Source organism: Danio rerio, chromosome 8 (assembly GCF_049306965.1).
Source record: "Danio rerio strain Tuebingen ecotype United States chromosome 8, GRCz12tu, whole genome shotgun sequence".
Classification (NCBI taxonomy): Eukaryota; Metazoa; Chordata; class Actinopteri; order Cypriniformes; family Danionidae; genus Danio; species Danio rerio.
In genome coordinates this window covers 43,908,876-43,923,427 of record NC_133183.1, presented here as the reverse complement: position 1 = coordinate 43,923,427, position 14,552 = coordinate 43,908,876, and the positions used below count along the sequence as shown (strand labels likewise).

Sequence of the window (14,552 nt, the reverse complement as noted above, 5' to 3'; positions counted from 1 at the left end):
TCTTTTATTAAAATGGGGTGTCACACTTAAAGGAATAGTTTACTCAAAAATGAATATTTACTCACTATTTATTCTCCCTGGAGTGGTTCCAAATATTTATGAATTTTATGAATATTTATGAGTATTAACACACCTCCATTAGTTTCTCCACTAATGAGATTTCAAATCTCTCAGATGCTTCCTACCCGTGGCCAGTTGAGTAATCTCATTACCACTCTTTGAATCTCAGGGTTTTTTAGGGATCCTCCCCATGACCATTTAAGGTCTTTCCTTTCTACTTCAAATGTGGCAAATCAATGCTCAGCAATATATCTTGTTCACTGTACCTTGAGCTGTCAACTGTACGCTTCATCTGATGTTCCCGGGCAGTTTTTGGGTAATCATTTTTTTAATTCATTGCAACTATAAGCGGGTCGCATGTCTGAGTGTGCAGATGTGTATGATCATGAGTTGTACATGAAGATAGATACATAATAATTATACTGAAGATAGATACATAATAATAATAATACTGAAATCACTCAAATAAGCATATAAATGACAGTAATAAACTCAGAAATTCATCAAGACACAATGAATTCCCCATCAAAACCTGTAACTGACATCTATGGGGAAAAACAGTGCAAGTCAATGGTTACGTTTCCAGCTTTCTTCAAAGTATATTCTTTTGTGTTCAACAGGAGAAGGAAAGTCAAATAGGTTTGTTACAAGTGAAGAACTATCAAATTTATTCCCCAGTTCACTATGTTTTGTTGAAATGTTGGGCACGAACAGTACCTTCAGGACAAAAAAGTCTGCACTTAACCTATTGGAACTGCTGTATCCCAGTCCCATGTTATGTAAAAGTCACACAAATGTTGATTAAAAACGTTAAGATATTTACACTAATTAAAACATTAAAATGGAAATTTTAGTAACATTTATTTTTCCATTTTAGAACTGTAAAGCAAATGATGTTTTGTCTGCTTTTGGAAGTGCAGGCCAAATTAATAAAAATTATTTAACTGTAACTATGTGTCTGTTTTGGTATGTAAGGCGTACAAAAACGACTGCAGAATGGTCTAATAATCATCACAGCAAAAACGGTAAACTAGTAATTTTTGGCAGATATGACTGAAAAGGGATAGTTCACACACACACACACACACAAAAACTATTCACTCTGCCTTATATATATGTGTGTGTGTGTGTGTGTGTGTGTGTGTATGTATATATACACACATACACTTTTGTGTTTAATGATTTGTCATACGTCATTGAGCTGAACTGGTCTGGAGCTTGAGTTTGTCTGTTTTTTTAAGTATTTTCATGAACAGTATTTCATAATTGGGAATTCATATTGTGTGTAGATAATGCCTTCACTCGTAGAGACTGTCTGGATAGATTAATTTGTTGATCATTTATTTTAATTAAACGATATGAAGATACTGCTAACCAGTGCAGCCTGTCTTTTCCCTGCTCTCAGTAATGTAAACGAGTGAATAAATGTGTAAACATATATACAAATTAACTCATTTTGCCATGATCAAGTGATTTCTTGTAGTTTTTTTTCCTTCTTCATCTGAACACATTTAACTCTATCATAACTGCAATATTTACACTCCATAAAATGTATAGCAGATGTGGTATGGGCTGCTTTATGCTGTACTTCATGACAAAAAAAGAATATTGAATGTTGTTCTCGATCTATGATGGAACTTGCAGACATTTGATAGACTTGTTCCTCACGCCTCATTTCTGTCATCTGTTAAGGTAAGCGGGTTGTGTGCACATGTGCGATACACTTATTTAAATATGTCTTATGATACTGTATGTAGGCACATTTATACACACAGTTTTAAAACTTTTACAACAACCGTAAAGCAAAACAGATGTATTTTCCAGGTAAAAACAATCCAAAAGGCATGCAAGTCTATGTGTTTTTGCGTATTTATTTGTTTATAATATATAACGTGGGTTATAATATAATAACCTGAGAGATTATATCTTTGTCATGGACTGTATTTCTGAAAAAAGCTAGAAAAGTTGTCTGTAGCAGGGTGGGGCTGAGGTCCCAGGCGAGCGCCCCGAAGGCACTGTAGTCCGTTTATAGCCTAATGTATTTACGATCCAAAAGTGCTCAAAGTTGTATTTTGGTGCGAGGATTAGCCTATCTGGCTGGACAAAACGTGTAAGTGAAATGAACAGTGTCTGAACACAGAGTTTATTATTTGCAATCTTCGAAAAGCCTCCTTTTCCCCCACTCTATCCGCTTGTTAAGTGTGACGTCATGCGAAGCGGCTTCCGGGTCCAAGCGCTCTATTCAACTGAATGCGGAGACTCATGAAATGGTAATAATAAACGTTTACAAAGCGATTTAATGCTTTCAAAAATCACGATCGCAGTATATATGTCCATGCCTAATATCCAATGGCCAGAAAGTGATTAATTTTTTTTATAAATTGTTACATTTTGTTGTATTTGTTATGCAGCAAGCCCAGAGATTGTTGTGTACACTATGATTTTATATAAAATTAACTTTAATGTGTGATAGGAATAAAACGTGATCATAAACGAATGATTTCTCCACTCAAATGAATGGCGGCTTACGTCACAAACACGTCACCACTTAACAAGCGGATAGAAACAACTAAAACCTAAGCAAAAAACAAACAAACGTGTATGTTTTGTTGAAATATTGGGTACAAAACATTGCTCCTCAGTACCATCAGCCAGGGTTTCCAGCTTTCTTCAAAATATCTTATTTTGTGTTCAATAACAGAATAAAGATAAGAAACACGAGAAGAGCAAGTGCTGATAAAACTTTAAATTTGGGGTGAACTATCCCTTTAATGTGAAGAAAATGTGGGGCTAGGATTGGAAGCCGTTTGATTTCTCGCACGCTTACTGCCCCCAAGCGGTGACTAAGTGAAATGCGATACAGCACCTTTCTCAGGTGTCCACCGCCGTGTTGAGAGGTAAACAGATATCTGACTCATACTCACGCCGCTGCTCAGAAGAGACCTCGCTCATGGAGCCCTGACACACTTTCGGTGAGTTCAGAACTAAGCTTTCGCTCTTTCTAGTATCGTTTAACAACAACGTTGTGTTCGATGCAAGAAGACTTGTTTTAATGATGATTTGCATAATATAATTTCCCTGAATGAAGATGGGCTGTTTAGATGTCTACAACACATCCAGACTGTAGTGAATTATTCACCTCAGGCATGTATTGGTGTGTTATTTTCTAAACCAAACTAATTGTAAAGTTTCAATGTTTTAAATACAACGCTTTACTACTACTATTACCACTGAATTAGGTTATTATGACCAATTTGAGTCATAATTATGACTTTTCATTGAATTATCACCCAAATTTGTCATAATAACCTTTTATCTTTTTAATCAGCGGCTGAAACGGACTTCCATATATTACAATATATGCAGTAAATTAATATTTTAGTTGTAAGATTTCTAAAATGTATGAGCTTGGAGGACTAAACCACACTTACAATATTTTACACACAGGTAAAATGTTTGCCAAAGATACAAATGCTTTTTCAAAATGATTAAATTTCTTTTTTTATGCAAAAAAAAAAAAAAAAAATAGAATATCAGATAAATATCATGTTTTGTTATGATATTTAGTAAATTTTCTTCTGTAAACTTATCAAAACTTTAATTTAGACAGCGTTAAAGGAGATTTTCTTAGTATTTCTGTTTAATTTTATCCTCAGAATGAAATTAGTTGCATCTAAACAAATAATGTCCAAATCCTTACAAAATGTACATCAATAGGAAGCTTATTTACTCAACTTTCATATAACACATACATATCAATTTCCAAAAATCAACACTTATGACGGGGTCATGTATATCATGCACACTTTGGCGCTGGTGAGCAATCTGTTGATGTGATTTTGCTTGAAATGACAAATGATTTGAGTGGGGCAGGTATTTGACCAGCGGATAAATTATAGATCCCCACTTAGGTGAAACTCAATCTCTCCCCTCTTGTTACTCTCTTTGCTTTCATTGGCGACCCCAATGCACAGTTTCCCAGCATGCAGCAGGAGCTTTGGCTGAGGGCCCTTCCTGATACCTGCGTGTGCGATGAGATCAGCCGCTGCACAATCACTCCCGATAAGACCAACCGAGCAAGAACTGAAAAATGCCATATCCAACAGCATCGCCGGACACAACCACGTCTCCAGCAGACCAGCACAGCCTCGAGCCAAGTCCACCTCAGACACAGTTCATTGCGGTTCTTTGCATCATCATGGCCATAATCGAGGTGCGTTGCCATGCTATTTTTTACACACGCAGTGACATGAGAAGTGTGTCTTATAGAATCTTGCAGAAATAACTTTTGTGTCTAAGAAAATGCAGATAAATGTGATACTGCCGAGGGTCCCTGGAACCTGAACAACCCAGTGAAAGCCTCGAGGAGCCACCAGGAGCTTCACAAAGAGCTGTTACTGGCCCACAGAAAGTAAGATCACTATACAGAAAGTTCTGCCTCCTAAAACTATCCACGAGGACTCTGATAAATCGTAAAAGTGGGTTGGTGAAATATTGATGAAGCCTCGCTCGCTCTCTCTCGCTGGGCTTTTGTATCAGGCAGTCATGTGTGGACACACCGACTGCAATCGTACACCCTCTGGTTTTATCAGCAGAGTATGCTCAGGCCACGCTGTGTCAGACACTGTAATGATAGGCCTTTCCTGACAGCGTGTCCTTTAGAGACTACAGAAATCAGAAGATCAGTTAGTTTGGCTGCTTCTGTAGAAAAACAGGAGCTCAAAAGTAAATCAAATGAGCATGGCTTGATGAATGAGATGAGAGGGAAATTCAGTATTTTAAAGCTTTTGGTTTGTGCAAAAGTTTGCATTCTTTTAGATGCTTACTATATGTTGGGGGAATTATATTCCAGTGCTTTTGCCAGGGAACACAATATTTTGCTGGCTAATTCAACGGTTTTTAATAAATACATGTATATTATAAACAGAAAAAAATGTTTCCTGGCATATATTTTGACATATTATATATATATTTATATATATATATATATATATATATATATATATATATATATATATATATATATATATATATATATATATATATATATATATATATATGAGCAATATCACTCAAATAGCAGTATGGTATGGCTAGTGGTAGGCATGCGTTGCCTTTGTGCCCCACCAGTGACGATATACAGCCTTACCACACTGCTACACACTGCTGTGATATTGCATTTATAAAACAGTTTGATAGCATAATCGTGTATATTTAAAAAAGAAAGTCAAACATTGAGGGCCCAATCATACACTCTGCGCAACGTAATGCAAACGTTATTTGCTAGTTTCAGCTCGACGCAAGTGTCATTTTGATGTTTTGCACCATGCTGTATAAATATATATCATATGTGCGTCCATAGGCATTCTGGTCTAAAATGGAGGTGTGTTAAGGTGCATTGCTGGCGCGTTGCTATTTTGAGGAACTGAAATAGACTGCGCAATAGACCAGCTGAGACTGAGAGCAGGTCTAAAGTCCAGCGCTGAGCGTTTCAGTTGTGCGCCTCGCTTACACATTGCTTAAAACATGCAGGATGTACAGCAAATACGCAAATATCTTTACAAATGAAAAAATTTAAGGATTAAAATATTACAAAAATTATTATTTTCTATAAAAATAGAAACCACTACCTCCATGCCTTTATCTCGGGAGCTTTTTTCAGTTTATTCATGACATCTTGCTTTGCTTTGTATAATGTTATTGATATCATTAGTATTATTTATTATGTGCATATTTATATTTGTTTTATTAAAACAAGCCTAGATTTGTTCACCTGTCAGGTTTTGGACCACATGGGACATAGGACATGTCTTTGGATATATATATATATATATATATATATATATATATATATATATATATATATATATATATATATATATATATATATATATATATATTCGTTTGCTGGAAACCTTTTTTAGAGCTAGTTTTGAAACAAATCTTTGCGCTTAAACTAATCTAATTATGTAGGCTAACGGATGTCTTCAGTGGAGAACGTACAACACAGTTTCCTTATCCACAAAAGAGTGAAAGTTAAGGCAGAATGAATTAGGCTCATTATCCTCTTGATGCAGATGCTGTTTAGATAACTGTTTTCATAACTGTTTTGAAGTGTTCAGTTTTTCCACTTATAAAGTTCGCCATGTAAATAGCAAATGTGCCATGAAGTGACCCAGCTGACTCCTAAAGGGAATGTGAGATGAGACTCTGATTGGTTTATTCTCAAAACACATCTATAACTCAATAAGAGAATAAGCTCAATCCTGTTAGACCATGCGTCACGGCACAGAGTGTGTTTTCCCATCTTTAAAATAGCAAAACTGGCATCGGATACGTCCTTAATGCTTTTGTGCCCTGCACTTTGGACTTTGCGCCTAGATCAATAAAATAGAGCCCGGAGAGTCTAAAAACCCTTTTGTATTAGGAACTATTTTCTTTCGCTATTCATTCACATCTGCAGGTGACGTCAGACAGCTAATTCACAAAACTTTCTTCATTTGAATGATTCTCTATACTAATGTCTAGTGATGACAAAACAGGTGATTGTGCTCACATTTTAAGTTTATAAGACTGACTGGCTTAAAATGCCATTAGTCTATAGAGATTTCCCAGTATTTCTCTGTTTCAATCGTGAGATCACAATAATTAACCCCAAAAAAGCTATAGAAGTGCAAACACTACCAGATTACTGTTGTGTTTGCTGTAAGGAAAAATGCTAAACACATGCGGGAATATCTTCTTTCAACTAGTCTGTAGTATTGAAAACAGGAGACACATTAGAAACAAATAGATGGCAAACCTAAAATAACTCAGGGTTATACAAAGAGGGCCCAACACAAAATACATACATTCCTAATAAGTGAGTTCCATCTCACATTCAATACACTACAATTACAGCACTACAACGTACAAAAGAGAGAGATCGACTTAGAAAGTCACTTACCAGTTTTATAATGATTTGATAAGCTGTAGTTTAACATTACGCTAACATTTTTCCTCCTCTAAGGGCTTATTATGCGGTCTCTGTCACCATCTTGTGCATGGTGCAGCTTAGATACAATCTAGATACAAACTACATTCTCTCCTAAAAAAAGCCTCAAAAGTACATTATTTTGTCCAACAGCTGCAATATTTGAGTTTATTGATCTGCTGTCACTTTATGTGAGGAGAGTAATACACAAGGGTGAGGAGGCTGTACGAGTGCTGTTACTGTAGAATATTGCACGGCTGTCTGCCAATTAGATTTGTGAACCAGACAGCAGGGTTGTACAAATATATATAATTAACTTTTAAATGTGTAATACAAAGAAATATTGTTCATTAATAGCTGTTGTGATAGGATTCACAATCATCATTTCAAAGCTTTTAAAAACTTTTGCTATTTGATGGAAATTAAATAGAAAAAAGTACATTGCAATGCTTTTTTGAGAGAAATTCTAAAAGTTTTGTGTGAGTTACCAATATTTCTTAGGAGCACGCAAAAGCTTTGTAAAAGGGGCATCATGTAGAGCAGTGTTTCTCAACCACATTCCTGGAGGAACACCAGCTTTACAAATGATCCATGTCTTCTTAACCAAACCCACCTGATTCAGATCATCAGCAGAGACTGAAATACCTGTAATGGGTGTAACAGACATCCAAGACATTCAGTGCTGGCAGTCCTTCAGAAACGTGATTGAGAAACACTGATGTACAGTTCCATATGATGTCACAATACAAAAAGGACATTTTGAAATTACTTTATTATTAATTATTTCCTCAATTGCTCTTAAATTTTGAATTAATAATTTGCTAAGTGCATAGATGCAAATGTAAATTTCCCTTAGGTCCGAAACCTTCTTCTACTCAGTAGGTACTGCATTTAAATGTAAATGTACTAGTCGGCCCTTAGAAAAGTACATTATATACAGTATGAATGTGAGCCGTATGAATTTAACTTGGATTTACTGCATCTGCCATTTTGTCATGATCATGTGACCTTTTCTCATGAGTTGCATCGCTTCACTTCCATTCATAAATTCTCTCAGGGGGCATCATGGGATCTGCATTTCAGAATCTCGCCGGTAGTAGTAGGTCATCCGGGTACTTCTCGCATATCGATTTTAGAATTCTGTGAATTCGGACATACTACTCAACTCGCTTACTGATTTTAGCGTACTATATAGTATGGAAGTATGCGGTTTTGGGCGCAGCAATAGACTTTATCAGATTACGTATATTTTAGTAAATGTCCACGGCTCACATATATAATCACACTGCTGCAACTGTCAGTTCTGACATCAAACAGAAATGGTGAGAAGGAGTCTGTAGAGTTGTAATAACTCTTCCCAAACACTTTTCCCCATATTTCTGAATGAAAAACTTTACTACATCCATTCAGCTCACAGTAGAAAAAACAAGCCACTCCCACTGTTTTGTCATTTAGTATTCTATTTCTCTAAGAGCTGCGTCACAATATGAATTAATAACGGTCGCACCTTCCGATTTATGGGGACTTAAAGGGGCATTAAGCAAATTTTCCCCCAAAATGTTGATATTTCAAAGCACAAAACTTGCCTATAGACCCACAACACCTTTTCCCACTTTGATAAATCTGTTGTAGTTACCAGACACAACCCTTTCTGCAGATTGGCTGAGTGTGTTTTGGATTTAGTTTGACTCAAAAGCATTTTTAAATATTGCTTAGAGCACATTTAAAAGGGTAGATCACCCCAAAAAAAGTTTACTCAATATAAACTCACTTTAAAGTTTAGATTAAATGTTTATGAGCGTCTTTATTCTGTTGAATTCAAGAGTGAAAACATGTAACTGTTGACTTTCATAGTAAAAAAAAACTAATGGAAGTCAAAACGCAAAGTTTTCCAGCGTTCTTCAAAATATCTTCTTTTATGTTCAACAAAAGAACGAGAGTCAAACAAGTTTGGAACAAGTAAAAAAATCAGTAAATATAGCTGTTTCTGTTTCTGAGTGAACTATCCCTTTATCTCAGGGCTGTCCAAAAATCGGTCCTGAAGGGCCAGTGTCCTGGAGAGTTTAGCTCCAACCCTAATCAGACACACCTGAAACAGCTAATCCAGATCTTACTAGCTATCCTAAAAACCTCTTGGCAGCTGTGTTGAAGCAAGTTGGAGCAAAACTCAGCAGGACACCGACCCTTTAGGGCCGAGTTTGGACACCCCTGCTGTTCTAAAGTAAAAATAATACAATTTAAATTAGAAAATTAGAAAATTAAATTAGAAAATTAATACTTTTAGCAAACAAATAACAATCAAATACCTAAAAATGTCAAGAGGTAAGATTTACAAGAAAACAATTAAATAAAATGTAAAAAATTCAAATCAAAGCATACTTTTTTCAGAATAATAACCATGCAATTATTAGTGAAATAGCACTGGTAAAATGTTACTTTGATATGTGTTTTGTGTTTGGCTCTTTGGGCGGGACAGAGGGCTGGTGGTGTGTGCTAAGCCAGAGCTTCAGATGGTCCTGGAGAGGAGGAAGAGAGAGAAGACGCAGAAGGAAGAGGGCGAGCAGAGCAGGAGTCCTCTGGAGCAGGTGCTTCTCCAACGCCAGCAGAAGCATCAGGAGATGATGGTCAGCAGCCTCCTAAATGTGTGTGCTGAAACCAAACAAACACAAACCTTTATGCCAGCATTTCAGATTCATGTTTTAGCATGCAGCTTAATTCTTGACAAAAAATCATGAGGTTAAAATCACATTTTGTACAGTTAAATTCAAAATTATTAGCAATTCTCTGAGTTTTTTTTTTCTTTTTCAAATATTTCGCAAATTATGTTTAATAGAGCAAGAATATATTTTTTTTACAGAATTTCATGTAATATTTTTTACTTATTTGTTTTATTTTGGCTAGAATTATTATTTTAAAACCATTTTAAGGTCAATATTATTGGCCTTTAAGCAGTATATATTTTTGTTGATTGTTTACAGAGCAAATCATTGTTATTCAATGATTAGCCTAATTACCCTAACTTGCCTAGTTTTACTAGTATCTTAAAATATTCATTCATTCATTTTCTTGTCGCCTTATTCCCTTTATTACTCTGGGGTCGCCACAGCGGAATGAACCGCCAACTTATCCAGCAAGTTTTTACGCAGCGAATGCCCTTCCTAACCGCAACCCATCTCTGGGAAACATTCACACACACACACACACACTCATACACTACGGACAATTTAGCCTACCCAATTCACCTGTACTGCATTTTTTTGGACTGTGGGGGAAACCGGAGCACCCGGAGGAAACCCGCGCGAAGTCAGGGAGAACATGCAAACTCCACACAGAAACGCCAACTGAGCCGAATATATATGTAGTAAAATATTATGTTGTCATCTTGGCAAAGATTTTTAAAAAGTCAGTTATTAAATATTAGAAAACAATTATGATTAGAAATCTTCTTTCCGTTAAACAGAAGTTGGGGGAAAAATACAGGGGCCTAATAATTAAACTGTACAGTTTTTTTCATTATAATTTCCACAATCCACTAGAACAATTTTATATAGTAATTACATTATCCTAAAATGTTTCGAAGAATGTTCAAATCCAGAGAAATAAGCAATTTTAGGAAATTTCTGGTTTGGTTGTTCTAAAAACGTGAATACACTAAAGTTGCTTTAATATGTTGTGTTATAATGGACTCCGCAAAGTAGCATTATAATAGAACTCTAAAATGTATTTATTGTGATATAACAGCTTTGCTTTTTCCCCATGTGATCATGACTGGAAGACGTAGAAGAGTTTGCGTCATGCTTGTTTTTTGTTTTAATTTTTGCTTTACTTCATACTATCATGATAATAAGTTTTGAATAATTTAGCTCATCCATAAACATGATTTCTGCTCAAGCCACATATTATGTAATGAAGCGACAACCTGATTTCAGCAAGAAGGACATGTTCTTGGATTAACATCTATGTTAATCCTACAACAACAGTCCAATCAGCTAATCAGAATTAAGGGATACATTTTTCTTTTATGTAAAGTTTAGGCGTAGGTTTATATACTTCTACATGATTGTTATCCAACGATTATTTCCCTCTGATTTTGGGAATAATTTACAGTGGTTTTAGAGGTAGGGAATAGATGTGGATTACATTTTCCTACACAATTATGTTCCAGGATCAACACACAGATGTTAATGATCACATGGAACATGGCAAAATCATGACGTGCTGTAATGAAAATGACTACTCTTGTGATTCCACACTCAGTCACAACATCATTAAACTACAGCTTTGTTTGTTGTGAATATGCGCCCTCTAGTGGCAAAAATAAATCACATGCTGTGCCTTTAACCATAGTTTACATTAAAATGGCATAGCTGCCTAAATTCATAATATGTAATGTGTAAAAACATCGTCATATGTGTACATGAAGATGCAATATTTTCTTTAGCGATTATAGCAATTGATATTTGATCGAAGTAATAGTTAAAATGTGAAAGTTCCTTCCGTTTTGTTTGTGTGTGTGTTACGTTTGTCTCTTTAACATTTCAGAAGGAGAAGGAAGAGGAGCAGAAGGTACGCGAGGAGGTTCAGCTTTTGGAGTTTGTGCGAGTGCGGCAGAACTTGAAGAAAGTCCACACGGCTCTACAGAAGAACATTCACTCCTGAAGCAGATCATCTGACTAAAGCAAACTTTATTTGGCCATCCAGTTTCATTGTGAAATAAAGCACACGGTGATGCGTTGAAACAATCCTGTTATTAATTCTTTTCATACATTTTATCCGGTTGAACATCATGTTAATAGTCCATTTTAGACGTTGTTCTAATGATAAGTAACTTTGCAACTACCTGTCAAATAACTCTCATTAGAGGTTTACACCAAAAAAAAGGTTCCATACAGTTTCTTCATGCTGTCCCATCTCAAATCGGTTACTTAAAATTATTTGTTTTTTACAATTTAAGAGGTTGAACCTAAAACAATTAAGTTGTTCCGCCAAAAAAACTTTAAAAAATTATGTTATTTTAACTCATTTTAGGTAAGATAATATTAATAATATTAATATGCTGTAGAATATTTGCAAACTATAAATTTAAGGTTAGTGAAATAAGCTGACGCATAGTTGCAAAGTTACTTATAGTCAGGAGAGTGTCTGTTGTGGATCTATTATGATATGAAGTATAGCAGATATTTAAAGGATTAGTTCACCTCCCATCCCCCCAAAACAGTCAATTTCACCCCCTCATGCTGAACCACCGAAGTCACATGGAATGTTTTGACAATATTTTTGGTTTCTTTTTCTGGACTTTGATTGTCTTTTAGTAGTTGCTGTCTATGGAGGATGAGGGAGCTCTCTCATTTCACCTAAACTATGTTTATTCTTGTACTGAAGATGAATGAAGGTCTCAGATTTTGGAACCACATGGGGGTGAGTAATTAATAACCTAATAATAACTCATCTGGTGACAAGTAGTTGCAGACTTGCTTGCTGTTAGTAGATTGTCTAAAGTGTTCAATAATAAAGTGTTACATTTTATTCTGTCAAGTTGACTTTTTATTTATGTTCTGCAGCTGTATCATAACGTCATTCCCATTAAACATTTTTATTTGATGCCGTTCTGTTATTAGAATGACTAAATGTAAATATTTAGGCTGGTTTGCCTTCGAACTGAATTTTTCTGTTGACTGATACAAGTATATTGTGACACCAGTTTGTAACAGAAAGAATGTGCGGTTAAATAAAAAAACAAAACCATGTAATATTTGACTATTGAGTCATGATAGACATGACCAACTGCATTATGCTGCAAGGTAAACTACTAGATCGATTCATTGGATTTACTGCATTTTTTGAGGTAACTGTTTGCAAACACTTTATATGAGCTGAATTTAAATACATTAAATTTAATAATGTTCAACTTTCTGAACAGTTTGTTTAAATCAAGCCCATATAAATTGTTTGCAACCAGTTTCCTTTAAAAAATTGCTTCACAAACATGGCAACAATAATAAACAATTAGAGAGACAGGACAATATATGCTACAATAAAATTTAAAAAACAAAAATAAATTTTAAAAAATATGTGTAGTCATTGAGTCAAAAAAAAATTAATAATAACAATTTATATCAATAGGTAAAAGAGTAGAGGTGGGTTTTGACTGATTTTTTAATTACTTAATTTAGATCAAGCTCTAATTTCTAGAGGTAATGTGTTCCAAATTTTTGAAGCATAGACTGAGAAGGCTCTGTCTCCTTTTGTTTTTAAGCGGGATTTAGTGAACAATTAGGAGCTCAGCAGAGGACCCAAGGGATACGAGAAGAATACAAACTTAAAAGTTCAGATATATAGGTCGGGGAAGTCCATGTAGAGCTTTAAATACACAAGTTAAAACTTTCAAATCAATTCTCTGTCATTTGTTTTGGGAACTCTGAATCATTTTTTTTTCAGTGTGTAGGTGTTACATTTATTTTAGTTCATTTTATATTGAAAATAATGGTTTAAACATCTTTTTAAGTTCTTAATCTTAATTTTCTTAAATCTATTTAACACCATTTGCTCAGTTAATTCCTTTTATTAAAAAAAATGGATCAGTCCCCTCGATGTCGATGATAAAGATTAAAAACTATTAAAGCTTTGTTGTGTGTGTTTTTTTTTTAATAATAAAAAAAAACACCCCAAAGCACTGCAAAGAGTACTTAGTGTTTATTTTCTCCAAGAGAGTATGTAATATAGTCATAAATAACAATTCTAATAGTTAATAGAACCTAGAACCATTTAAAAAAGATAACATTTGTTACATTTATTATTACATGTATCAAAGCAAATCATAACATGTATTTTTTAGATCGTAATCTTTAGTAATTCTTCTTTAGCAGGTTAAAGTGAGGGACTTTTTAGCTCTTAGAATATGTAAATATTATGGTAACTATTTAGTTTAAACACCTTTTAAAAGATAGGAGAATGTCCTGTAACAGCTCAGCAAGTATTTTTTGTTTTAAAAAGATGTCTAATTGATGTCTAAACAGTCGTCTTGACTAAAACTAGGCTAAATTTGAGATGTCAGTGAAAATCTAATGCCCAGGCCAAAACTAGACTAGTTATCAAATAAACAGAAAAGAATGACTACATAAGATCTGTCTAATCAGTTTGTTTGATGTTTAGTTTTAGCCTATTCTTAGACATCTATTAGATTTTCACTGATAGCCCAAATTTAGCCTTGTTTTAGCCAAGTTGTCTACATTTAGATGTCTATTTATGCAAAATTGTTTGCTGGCAGGGGGGCATTTGGCCTTTCACGTGAAATTTGTTAAAAAAAAAAAAAAAAAAAAGAAAGATAAATTTCAACATCCTGAGCGGGGCCAATATATTATATTTCAATAATTACTCCTTCAACTGAAATTATGAAATCCTAAAAATGTAAAAAAAAAAAAAATAATAATAATAATAAAATTCTGGAACAGAAATGGCACTGAATAGTATTAATGACGCTATTTTGATCACTCGACAAGAAAATGAAAGGGTTTGGTTG

General features: G+C 34.6%; 1 protein-coding gene across 4 annotated transcripts; it reads left to right on the top strand.

The window, feature by feature from the left end:
- The first annotated feature begins 2,994 nt into the window (after positions 1 to 2,994).
- si:ch211-218o21.4 lies at positions 2,995 to 11,862 on the top strand. 4 transcript variants are annotated; one of them, XM_073910958.1, is made up of 5 exons: positions 2,995 to 3,032; positions 4,035 to 4,273; positions 4,369 to 4,471; positions 9,510 to 9,657; positions 11,576 to 11,862. In XM_073910958.1, exons 2-5 carry the CDS (start codon positions 4,093 to 4,095, stop codon positions 11,690 to 11,692), a joined length of 549 nt encoding a protein of 182 aa, XP_073767059.1. In that variant the 5' UTR covers positions 2,995 to 3,032; positions 4,035 to 4,092; the 3' UTR covers positions 11,693 to 11,862. The 4 variants fall into 4 exon arrangements, with proteins under 4 accessions (XP_073767059.1, XP_017212998.1, XP_017212999.1 ...); XM_017357509.4 differs by having other exon boundaries at positions 9,510 to 9,675; XM_017357510.4 differs by having other exon boundaries at positions 4,360 to 4,471.
- Positions 11,863 to 14,552: the final 2,690 nt, after the last annotated feature.